This window comes from Notamacropus eugenii, chromosome 6, assembly GCF_028372415.1.
Source record: "Notamacropus eugenii isolate mMacEug1 chromosome 6, mMacEug1.pri_v2, whole genome shotgun sequence".
NCBI classification, from domain to species: domain Eukaryota; kingdom Metazoa; phylum Chordata; class Mammalia; order Diprotodontia; family Macropodidae; genus Notamacropus; species Notamacropus eugenii.
Genome location: NC_092877.1, coordinates 38,309,361 through 38,321,734, shown reverse-complemented (window position 1 = coordinate 38,321,734; position 12,374 = coordinate 38,309,361). Strand labels below are relative to the sequence as shown.

Sequence of the window (12,374 nt, the reverse complement as noted above, 5' to 3'; positions counted from 1 at the left end):
GACAGAAGCAGAGTTTGTCCCAAGCACAAGCTCCTAATCCAGAAACCCAAGCTGAAAATAAAATAAAAGAAGAAAGTCTCAAACCAAAAAGTCCAAAACCAAGCTGAACCTCAGAAAATAGTGTCCTGGTCACAAGGAATAGGAGAACAGCTGAAAGAAATGGAACAAAAGGTGAAAAACTGAATAGCTAATGATTAAACGAAATAGTAAGAAGAATAAATACTTTAGAAAAGGCAGAAGTAAACCTTATCCAAGAATTGAACTTCCTGAAAAATCTAATGAGCCAAACAGAAAACATTGACTGCATGAGAAAACAAGAAATATTCAAATAAAATCAAAGATTAGAGGGGAAGAAAATGTAAGGTAAATCGTATTAAAAAAAAAACTTGACATGTTAAAAAATGTGTCAAGAAGAAATTATCCTTAAAAAAAAAAGAATCAAAGAGTCTTTAGACTACATGAAAATTTTAACCAAAAAAACTTGTATGCTTTATTTCAAGAAACCATAAATGAAAACAGCTCTTAGAACCACAAGACAAAGTAAAAATAGAAAGAATTCACCAATCACCTTCTGAAAAAAAAAACTCTAAAATGAGAACTCCCAGGAATTCCATAAGCAAAATCTGGACCTCTTAGGCCAAAGGAAAAAAAAACAAAACTACAGGTTGTCAAAAAGAAAAAGTTCAGGTACCAAGGAGCTACAGTCAAGATCGCAAAAGACTTGGCAGCTATTGCTCAAAGGAGAGGAAAGCTTATAAAATGATATTCCAAAGTCAAAAACCTAAGGCTTACAACTAAGAATAGCCTGTCTTGTCGAATCGAAAATGATCCTATAAGAGAAAAAAATGGATTTTTAATCAAATAAAGGAGTTCTAAGTATCCCTGATTTTTTTAAAGTCCAGAACTGAGTTAGATACTCTGAAATGGAAACACAAATCATGAGAAAAATTCAAATATATTCCTTGAGAAATTGGATGGAAAAGAACTATGCAAGGATGGATTGTTTATATGCTAATTGGGAAAAAAGAAACAAGTGTCCTTTCAGAGGCCTAATAATCTTCAACGTTCACAGGGAAAGTTAAATAAAACTGGCAGAGAGTTGGGGGTAGTATTTTTATTCTGTTTGATGGCCTAAGGAAAATAAGGAAAAGAGAAGTATTTGAGGACTACTTGGAGAAGAAAGGAGGAAGAAAAGGAAGGAACTCATCTCACACGTAAAGGGTGCATGAAATGAAAAGTACATAAACGTGGAAGAAGGGCAGACCATTGGACAAAGAATGGCAGGACATACACAAACATATATACAGCATAGTGTGGAGATACAATATGCTCAATGAAGAAATAGGAGACAAAGAGGAGAATTGGATTTAAGAGGGAAGGTAAAATAGGTGAAGGAGCAAAATAAAACCAAACCAGAAATAAGCAAAAAAAAGAAAAAGGAAGAAGTCTTCCTGTTCATCATTTCTCATAGCACAGTAGTATTCCATTACATTCATATTTCACAACTTGTTCAGCCATTCCCCAATTGATGGGCATCTCCTCAATTTTCAGTTCTTGGTCACCGCAAAGAGAGCTGCTATAAATTTTTTTGTACATGTGGGACCCTTTCCCATTTTTATGATCTCTTGGGGATACAGTTCTAGAAGCGATATTGCTGGGTCAAAGGGTATACACATTTTTGTAGCCCTTTGGGCATAGTTCCAAATTGCTCTCCAGAATGGTTGGATCAGCTCACAGCTCCACCAACAATGAATTAGTGTTCCAGCTCTCCCACGTCTTCTCCAATATTTATCATCTTCCTGTTTTTTCATGTTAGCCAATCTGATAGGTATGATGTGGCACCTCAGAGTTGTTTTGATTTGCATCTCTCTAATCAATCGTATTTTAGAGCATTTTTTCATATGACTATAGATAGCTTTAGTTTCTTCCTCTGAAAACTGCCTGTTGATATCCTTTGATTGTTTATCAGTGGGGGAGAAAAAGGAAGAGGGATGGAAAACTATTTTCTAGCAAAAGTCACCAATCCACCAAAAATCCCCCCACTAGGGGCCTCACTTAAATAAAAATCCATTTAATTCAGTTGTATTCCTTTCTGTTAAAAGTAATAAACTCACACACACACACACACACACACACACACACGCACGCACACACCCTTACTAGACTCTGAGTTCTATTAAACTATTTTGTTTAATCCTTCTTATTATTTAACTTTTGTATTTTTGCCATCTGATTACTTAGCAAAATGTTCTGCACATGGTAGGCACATGATAAATATTAACCTTAAAGTTGAAATTAAGAACAGGCAGTAAAGATGTTTAATAAATCCAATGACTATTTTGAAACATACTTTAATTCCACATCCTGGCAAGTTAAGAGAGAAAGATGAGGAAGCTGAGGAAGGAACAGAGGAGGGGAGAGAAAGAAAAAAAGGAAGAAAAAAAAGAAGAAGAGAAGGGGATGGTAGGCAGGGCTTGGAGCTGCAGAGACAAGCATTCTCAGAGAGGAAGAGGAAAAATCAATGATAGATATAGAGACTAAGAGAGAAACTGAGGCAGACTCAGAGGTTCTGAAATGAAATAACTAATTCTTATGCTTGGACTGTGCATTATGGGGTTGCAGTATTGTCATTTGTTGCCACTCCCTTTGAAATGATAATTAATTGCTAACTACTGCTCACACTTTTAACTACTTAATACGTTAGAGTTCAGCTTTGAAAGGGATCAGTGAAACTGTGCTGCTGTAAGAGCAAGGGAAAGTGGGGGGGAGGGATCAGTCAATGAGACATCCTGAGCAGCATCCCCCCAACTATTCCCTGAAGAGAATGATAAGTAACTTAAGACCAAACATGTTGGCCCCACCCCACCCTAGACATTTTCCTACTTGGCCTTGGGGAGAACTCTAACTGGTAGCTAGGTTGCACAATACTTAGAGCACTGGACCTGGAGTCAAGAAGACCTGAGTTCAAATGCAACCACTGACACTCACTAGCTGTGTGATCCTGAGCAAGTCATTTGACCTCTGCCTCGTTTTCCTCACCTCTAAAATGGGGTGACAATAGCACCTCTCTCCCAGGGTTGTTATGAGATGCTAGTAAAATTTGTAAAATACTTATCATAGTGTCTACCACATGGAAGCATTTAATAAATACTTATTTCCTTCCTTCCTTCCTCGAATGTTAGATGACGCACAGGCTTCTCAGCAGAGTGGTAGAGTTGGGTAGAGGTAAGCTAGTTCTAGAAAACTTTTACATAACTGGTAGACTGGACCTAGTTGGATTCACATTCCATCTCTGCTTTCTGTAATAGCTTCTCTGTCTGGTAGAGGTCACCCAGAAGTTAAAAGTTGTTGAACAGCAGGAAACTTGCCTTCAAATTTGGTCTCAGATACTTGTTAGCTGGGAAAGTCATCTAACTTTCATTTGCCTCCATTTCCTCATCTGTAAAATGCAGGTAATAGTAACACCTCCCTCCTAGGGTTTTTGTGAGGCCCAGATGAGGTATTGGTAAAGTGCTTTGAGAACTAGTTAAATAAATGCTGGCTACTAACATTTTGTTTAGTTTATTAATTAAAATATGACTTGGGTTAAGACAGCTGGGAAGCATAGTCAGGAAGGCCTGAGTTCAAATTCTTCCCTCAGATACTTACTAACTAATCTAATTGTGTGACCCTGGGTAAGTCACAGCTTCTCTCAGTTTCTGTATCTATTAAAAAGGAGGGAGGGAAGCTGAACTTGATGGTATCTTTAAAATCATCAGTCTATGATGATGGGTCCCAAGCAGAGGTCAGAGGCTGCCAGGGGTGGGGAACCTGCAGACTTGAGGTCACACGTGGTCTTCTAGGTCCTCAAATGAAGCCTTTTGATTGAGTTCAAGTTTTACAGAAGAAATCTTTTTATTACAGGAATTTGTTCTGTGAAGTTTGGATTTAAAGGGCTGCACTCAAGGACCTAGAGGATCACATGTAGCCTCGAGGCTGCAGGTTCCCCACCCCTGGTCCATTAGTCCCAGGATTTAAAAAAATGGTTAGGAAAATGAAGGTAGGAAAAGACATGAGGGAATGACATTTGTTGGCCATAGAAATCACCCTCCCCAAAAGACTCCAACTGCAGACATGTTAAGAAGCAAGTTGCTTCTTAATTCCCACTAGGAGACCCATCAGAACTCCCTAAGAACAAGGGGCATCATTTCCAAGGGTAACCAGTGGAAGGAAGTTGTGATCTGGGAAATTGCAATCTGTCAGCTGTAATATGAGGTGCTGTAATGACCAAAGGTTTTGGCATCTGAGAAGTGGTTGATAAGAAGTATTTTAAAAGGAGAGCTAGACTGAAGACATCTTTTTTCCAATGTACCTCCATTAATGACCAATAATTACTGACCTTTAAAGTTTCCAAAGCACTTTCCATAAGCAGTACAATCATCCTGGGAGGTAGGTACCACATCATCCACATTTTTCAGGTGAAGAAACTGCAGTTTAGAGATTTGCCAGTGAGCATATCACTATGGAGTGCCAGAGGTTGGATTTAAACCTGGTCTTCCTGACTCCAAGGTGAACACTCTATCCAATTGGCCACACTTTCCCCTCAAGGAAAAAAGATACTCTATCGGGCTGATACAAGTGTCCACAGACCTTGACAGGTGTTCTCTACAGCAGATCAAGGTTAATTGTCTGCCTGTACCACAGCCTAGATGAAACATCCTATCAGACTTTGATTCCAGGCTTCCCAAGCAGTGTTCTGTTGAGTAATTTGGTTCCCATGGTACCTTGATACCCGGAAATGGACATGTGCTCTGGAGCTTAGGCATGAATATTCCGGTTACTGGAAAGGGTTCTCCTCCTCTTCTCGAAGTTAATAAATTGGTGTCTGGCTTGCAAATTAGCCTCTCCTGAGTCTGATTAGAGGGAATTGAGTACTTAGAGCCAGATTACCCCTAAGAAAACTGATGAAATAGAGTTCCTGAACCTGCAGAAAGGTAGTCCAGACCAGCCTGAGGATCAGTGATCCAACAAGGGTGTAACAAGCATGGGAGGCCAGCTCAGGTCTACTCAGCTCCCAGTTTTCCATTTTTATTAGTTCCAAGAGGTGAAGAAATTCTATGGGACAGAATCATGCAAAGCAATTGCCAAACAAATTTGACCTGCAAACCAAAATACCCATGTACTCATGGCCATTGTAGAACAGGTTTTTCTAGTGACCAGATATTCTAACATAGTATATAACAAAGAGTGTAGGAACATTTTTGTTGGAGAAATGGAGAACTGTGGGTATGAAAAGCTGAAGGCACACTCAAACTTGGTTGATATGTCGCGGTTGCTTTTACTTCTTTTTCTTTGCTATAAGAGGATGTTGGGGAGCAGGTTAAGGAAATGATATAGCCTGTAGTAACTGATTTTTTTAAATATCCATAAAACTTTTAAAAATTAAGTCTGGGGCCTACAATCAGGAGAAACTCAGGTTGGAATCTTGCCTCTAGTACTTAATCGCTATGCGACTTTTGGCAAATAATTTAATCTTTTTGAACCTCACTTTCCCCATCTGTAAAATGTGATTGGTCCTATCCAAGGGTTTTTATGAGGATTAAATGGGATCATATAAATGAAGTACTGTGTACTATACAAAGTTAGTTATATGTCATCCTCTATCCAGTCACACTAGAATCACCCTTCTATGAGACTGGCCTCTGCCCTTATAGATTACAAGAATTTCTCGAAGTTCAATGACCTGTCTGCAAACGCAGGGGGTGGGGCAAAGCAGAAGCATGGCATATCGTCAAGTGATGATGTTTGTCCTCCATACCTAGCATCTTTCTCCTCCTTCTCCTTTGCTGCTCTGTGCTCTAAGGGCTACCCAGTTCTAATCCACACCCTACAAAAGGAAAGTTCTGGGGACTCCCATGAAGCTTTGCGTTCACTCTAGTACAAGCTGTTCGTTTTTTTTCCAAACTCTCCTAAGGCTTCGTCCTTCAGTTCCATCTTTCGTTGACTTGAAGGACAGTCATCTGCTAGAATCCATTTCAGCTTAGACTGGTAAAATCCACAGACCCCTCTTCCTAGGCCCAGGTCTCTTGGGGCTAAAAATAACAATCAGTTTATACCAAGCTGACAACTTACAGGTTTTTTTTCCCATGAATAGACATAACTCTCCAAGAGAAACCATTAAAGCAAATTGAATAGCTCTAAAGCAGTAAAAATTTGGATAAATCATGTTTCACAAATCACATGCATAAGTCATACTTGGCAAGCTATTTCCCAAAGTGAGCACAGATGGGTACCCAGACTAGAAGAGTCTCCCAAATATTGGCAATAGGGATAAAGGAAGGATGCTTAGAAACTTCAACTTTGTAAAGACTTACAAGTAATTTCCCCCTCTGCTTAGCTTTTTTTTAGCCTTTGGGTGAGATGAGAAGTAAGTTAGGTCTCCAGCTGTGGAGGAAGTGAAATTTCATAATTCACAATTCCAAACCTACTTTCTAAGCACCCAGTCCTGGGCCAGTAGACAGCCCACACAGGAAACAACAGGTTACAAGACAGCATAGAGTAGAAGGCCAAATTAGGGACCAGACTACAAGGGCTGAATTTATTGTATTTATGCCTTTTTGTATATACTCATATGTATATCTGAGCTCCTTAAGAGAAGAGCTTCACAGGGACAGCTAGGTGGTGCAGTAGACAGAGTACCAGCGCTAGAGTCAGAAGGACCTGATTTAAGTCTGGCCTCAGACACTTGACACACTTTCTGGCTGTGTGACCCTGGGCAACTCACTTAACCCCCATTTCCTTGTAAGAGAGACACAGAGAGAGAGACAGAGACAGAGACAGAGACAGAGAGAGAGAGAGGAGATTCATTTTTATTTTGCAAGTTTCTAGCACAGTACCTGGCACACAGTAGGCATCTAATACATGCTTATTAATTGATTAAAGGCACATTTTCCTGCACTTGGTAAGTATTAAGTAAATATTGAGTCTATAGAATTGAATTGATATCTGGAACAGTCAAAGAAAATCTTGGGAGACGAACTGAGAAAGGAAAAAAAGGTGGAATTCATAAAGGCTGAGTGTTTTTCACAGAAATCATGTCAGGGAGCAGTGGAAAATGAAGTTGTATAAAGTTTTCTGTGAATACACATATATAATTATTCTTGACAGTTAATGATGTGAAGAATCCTGATTTTACTTGAGAATCATTAGGTGGTCAATTCATTCATATAAACAAATAGAATAAGCATTACTTTCAAACAGCCATGCTAATTTCTAGGTTCTGTCCAGAAACTCTGAGAGTCTCCCCCTCAGATTCTTTTATGAAAGCCAATGAGGTCATTTTTTGCCTCAATTCTTACCTAGCCCTAGTCACTGAGTGGGTGTTGCCTCAGACAAAATCAGACCTGGGGAAGACCTTAGCTTAAAAAGACCAAGGTCTCCCACTGCCTCAGGGGCCATCACCAGTCATCCTGACCTATGTCTTGCCACTGGATTCTGATGACTCGGGAGGTAAGAGTGAGGCTGATGACTGTGCCTCACTTAAATCCAATTCACTTTCAAGTCAATACATCATCCCGTTGATGTCCTTGGTGCTCTTTGAGAACAAAGGACAAATAACAACCTGTTTCTAATATTTCTCTTAACTATTGTTAATTTTTAGCATCCATCCATTCCCCTTCAGTACTGATATAAAGGAACAGGGCTCAGAAAAGGGAACATGAGGACACAGGAAATTCAACCATCTTGACAACTGTCCCAGGAGTCCACTAATACCCTTGACTTTCAACTGTGTAGGACAAAGAAGAATGTTGTTGTAGGCACTGGAGATCCTGCCGCAGCAAACATAGGCCCAGTTGAGAGAGAACATTACTGATGGAAACTTTTAAATGAGTTTACCCTCCACCTTAGTGGTTTGCCACCAAACAGACCAACCTACATGATTTTTCCCATTCTCGGTGTTTTCCAGAGAAGGAGATTCTACAACAACCCCCCCCCCCCCGCCCCCCGCACTACCCAGTCACCTATTAGGATAGTATGGATACCTTCTTCCATGGATGGCATTGTAAAGACAACCACACTGGCCTACCCAGGATGACTACTAACACAGGTTCTTGAATCTGCTTTACTAGGAAAGATGGCTTCTTAAGGGTTCAACAATCCTTTTAAATTACATCCAGAAAATACAAGCAGAGAAAATATAAGCAGAGAAACAAAGACCAATGGACAGGGCTTCCAACTGTCTGACCATAAGTAATACATACATCACAGAACAACAGACAGTTCCAACTCTCCGACAATTACATACACACATAGTTACCAGAGAGAGAAGCACCAACATCTGGGTCTTCAAAGCCAAGAGTCTCCTTATCAGCTACCCAGAGTCTCATCTGGTATATAAAGTTACTTCCAAAGAGTGAGCCCCAAAGCAAAACCTCACCTCAGAGCATATAACAGAGGAGACTGAGCCTTCAGATGCTCACAATTTAGCCTGATCCTGGGAAACTGAACTCCAAAAAGAAAAACAACAAAAATCTCACTTTGCTTGCTGTTACAGGCATCCACAGAAAAACTCTATGGAAGGTCTTCCTAGAATCTAACTTGAAACTTTATTGATACAAATCTGATGTTTGGTTTGTCCAGAGCAAGAAGCATCAGCTCCTATGAACTTCTCACCTTGCTCTGCTCTTGGGTATTTATGGCCTCTAAATCTTTAAGGGTTGACTTTCTTATTTTCTGAACTCAATTCTTGTTTAATGTGCATTTTGCTGCTCTGGTTCTCCTGGGACCAATGTTAGAAGGAAGCACTCTGGGTGAATTCGTTTAAAGTCAAGTATGAATGATTGATGGGCCTAGACATTTGCATTTTTAAAATACATTTTAAAATGTTATTCATCTTTTAATCCAAATGAATCTCTAATGGAAACTATTAGGGGTATTGCACCCCTGCAGATCAATGAATCAATAAACATTAAGTGTCTGCAATGTGGCAGGCACCGTGCTAAGTACTGGGAATACAAAAAGAAGGAAAAACCAATCCCTGTCTTCAAAGAACTTACAGTCTAATGGGGGAGACAGTACTTGAACAAATATATAGAAAGCAAGCTATCTACAGAATAAATAGGAAATAATAAAGAAAGGGAAGACACTGGAATTAAGAGGGTATGGGGAAGTTGGGATTATAATTGGGATTTAAAGGAAGTCAGAAATAAAACTTGATATGTCTCTCTATTTTAAAACTGTTATATTTCTCTTTGAGAGAGAGAGAGAGAGAGAGAGAGAGAGAGAGAGAGAGAGTGTTCAGCCTTAGTTGATGAAGAAGACCATGCCATCAGAGAAATGACAACATGACTTGCACTTGACTTTTTTTTTTTTTTGAGTGAGGGAGGGCTGTGTAGATCACCAGTGTCACTTCTTCTCCACAGCCATCTGAATTCAGTGACCAGATATTCATCAGGATGACTGGAGATGACCCAGGATGAGGCAATCAGGGTTAAGTGACTTGCCCAAGGTCACACAGCTAGTGAGTGTCAAGTGTCTGAAGTGAGATTTGAATTCAGGTCCTTCTGACTCCTGCACTGGTGCTCTATCCAGTACACTACCTAGCTGCCCCGTGTGTGTGTGAAAAGAAAGAAAGAAAGAAAGAAAGAAAGAAAGAAAGAAAGAAAGAAAGAAAGAAAGAAAGAAAGAAAGAAAGAAAGAAAGAAAGAAAGAAAGAGAGAAAGAGAGAAAGAGAGAAAGAGAGAAAGAGAGAAAGAGAGGGAGGGAGGGAGGAAGGAAGGAAGGAAGGAAGGAAGGAAGGAAGGAAGGAAGGAAGGAAGGAAGGAAGGAAGGAAGGAAGGAAGGAAGTTGTCCACCTCCCCCCAATCAGAGACGGAAAATGAGTGGGGACAAAAGAACAAGCTGTAGGATTTGTGTGCTGTTTCCTTGTCCCTGGCTTTCGTTTTTCTCTCTTTTTTTTATTTTTTTTGCTCCTTTCTGATATATTCTGGGGATTTTATAACTAGGACTTTCATCAGAAAACAGTAGGACATACTCCAACGGCTCCTTCTCGCCTCCACCACGGAGTATAGACTTCACAGCATTAAAATCCATCGTCTTGCTGCAGCCTACTTTGGCAATCTTACTACTCTCCACATTATTCCTCTTCATGTCTACACTCTATGTTCCAGCTCACCTACTTGTCCTCTATACACATTCCATCTCTCACCCCTATGCTTTCACCCTGGCTAGACCCACATCTGAAATGCTTTCTGCCTGGTAGAATCCCGAGCTTCCTTCAGGAGTTAACTCCAGAGCTCGCTCCTACTTGAAGCCTCTCCATTCCCTGACCCTCATCCCCAGTTATTAGCTCTCTTCCCTTGGGAACGACTGTCTACTTCGTATTTATTTTACATTTAACTTTCCCTGTACATTTCTTTTCCCTTCAATGGAATATAATCTCCTTGTGGGCAGGGACCATTTCACTTCGTCTTTGTATCAGAGCACCTCTCCTAGATTTTAACACATAACAGGACTTCGTGAATGCTTGTTGAATGAAATAAGTAAGTAAATAAGAGAATTGTTGAGGATGAAGCTGATGGCAAAGGGCAAAAAACTATTTAAGAAAAGAGATAGTGACTTCACGTTGATGAAGCAAAAAGAAATTACAGATTTTTCAGGAGACGTTATCTAGCTTTGCATTTTTTTTTCTTTTTCAGTTATTGAAAGTAAATGAAGAGAGAGGGCAGAAGAGTGGTTCCTTTGACAAGATCTAATCTAGAAAATAGAATTTTCTGAGCCCCCACACCAAATTGAAAAGGTGGGAGAAAGAGTTAAAATGTTGGGTATAAGACCCAGAACCATAAATTCTGTGAGTATCTAACTCCAAGAAAATCTCAAGTTAAATTGGAAGGTTGTAATGTTTCCCAAGTCTGATGGAAAATCAGCAATAAGATATATTGATTCAGAAGGACCAGGTGTATGCTTTTAAAAAAGTTTTCTTTATAATTTTACTATAATTTGCTATGATTCTCCTATGGGGTGAATGCATTTTAAATGCAAATAATCACAAACAGATATAATTTTACTTCAAAATAAAAATTTTGATTCTATCACTATTTTTTCTTCATGAAAAAAATGCACTAATTTCTAGAAATATACCAAAAAATAGCAATTCTCATCCTACAAAAGACGCAGCTTGAGCTTTCAAGATATTCTTAAATTCTGGTCCATCTAGTATCAATAATAGCTAAAGATGAATGACAGAGGTACTGACATACACAGGCTTTATTTTTTTTCTTTGAACTCAGCACTACATTGTACCCCACATTTTTATTGTAATGATTTTATCAATTCTAGTTAATATCTATGCTGATGTTTTACTTATGTTACTTTTTTACAGAAAAATCCTAATTAAGTAAAAAAGTGTACTGCTCTCTCTATCTCTGTTAACTATGCCTCTAAGAAATCTAGTCGCCCAAACGAGGAAGCACCAGGACTTAATTGTAGCCATTATATCCTAAATATAGGCAAAGCATCTGGGAAGAAATAGCCTAAGTGAAAAAAAAAATAGCCTAAGTGGCTTGCAAACACAAAGTTTTGAGTTGAAGATGCCCATATTGGAATAGGGGCAGCTAGGTGCACAACTAGTGCCACCCTGGAATCAGGAGTTCAAATCCCATCTCAGATACTAGCTGTATGACCCTGCGCAAGTCACTTAACCCTGTTTGCCTCCGTTTCCTCATCTGTAAAATAAGGTGGAGAAGGAAATGGCAAACCATTCCAGTATCTTTGCCAAAAAAAAAAAAAAAAAGCAAATGGCGTCACGAAGAGTCTGACACAACTGAATTATACTGACAACCATCTTCGAATATAGTACAATAATCAATCCTCTTGGACTGACCTCATTAAGAAGAATTAGGGAGTATACTACGCCTCTTAAAATTTTTCTTCTTTGCTTAATAAACTCATCAGATTAAATTCAAGGCCATTAGCATTCAAGGTTATTCTGGACAGACGCAGCCTACTAGATCAAGAAGATAAGTCTTCTTAGGTCCCATGAAAGTTTCTGCTTTGACATAAAGCATGAAGATTTAAAAGGATATTTATACCCCAGACAGGTAGCGGAAATTATTTATAGCCTCTGGGTTTGGCTTGGTCTTGGAGACTGAACGTCCTTGTTCTGAATACCTTCTTCAAGCCTCCAGAGTCTATTCTACTCTCAGGTCAAAGTCCCCTTGCCATTCTCCCTCAGCTACCTACATTTTTTGTCACTCAGTCCAGACTGAGACCCCTCCCCCATCTTCAGAAGAGAACTGTTACCTTCCCTGAATTTAAGGCTTCTACTAAATTCAACCCTTTCCTCTTTCTCTAACCTGCTCCTGGAAAGAAACTTGGGTAGCCCCAAGACCACTTGT

At 39.5% G+C, this 12,374-nt stretch overlaps 1 protein-coding gene across 2 annotated transcripts in view; it reads right to left on the bottom strand.

Moving 5' to 3' along the window:
• The window catches only part of INSC (INSC spindle orientation adaptor protein), a 161,413-nt gene that overhangs the window by 133,113 nt on the left and 15,926 nt on the right, over positions 1 to 12,374 (bottom strand). Inside the window, exon 1 of one of the 2 annotated variants that reach the window (XM_072619553.1) lies at positions 4,379 to 4,712. The exons of the other annotated variant lie outside the window; for it this stretch is intronic. Within the exon in view, the coding sequence (XP_072475654.1) occupies positions 4,379 to 4,450 (72 nt within the window). The 5' untranslated portion in view covers positions 4,451 to 4,712. Of the gene's footprint in view, positions 1 to 4,378; positions 4,713 to 12,374 lie in introns of those variants that run through there. 2 annotated transcript variants of the gene reach the window in all.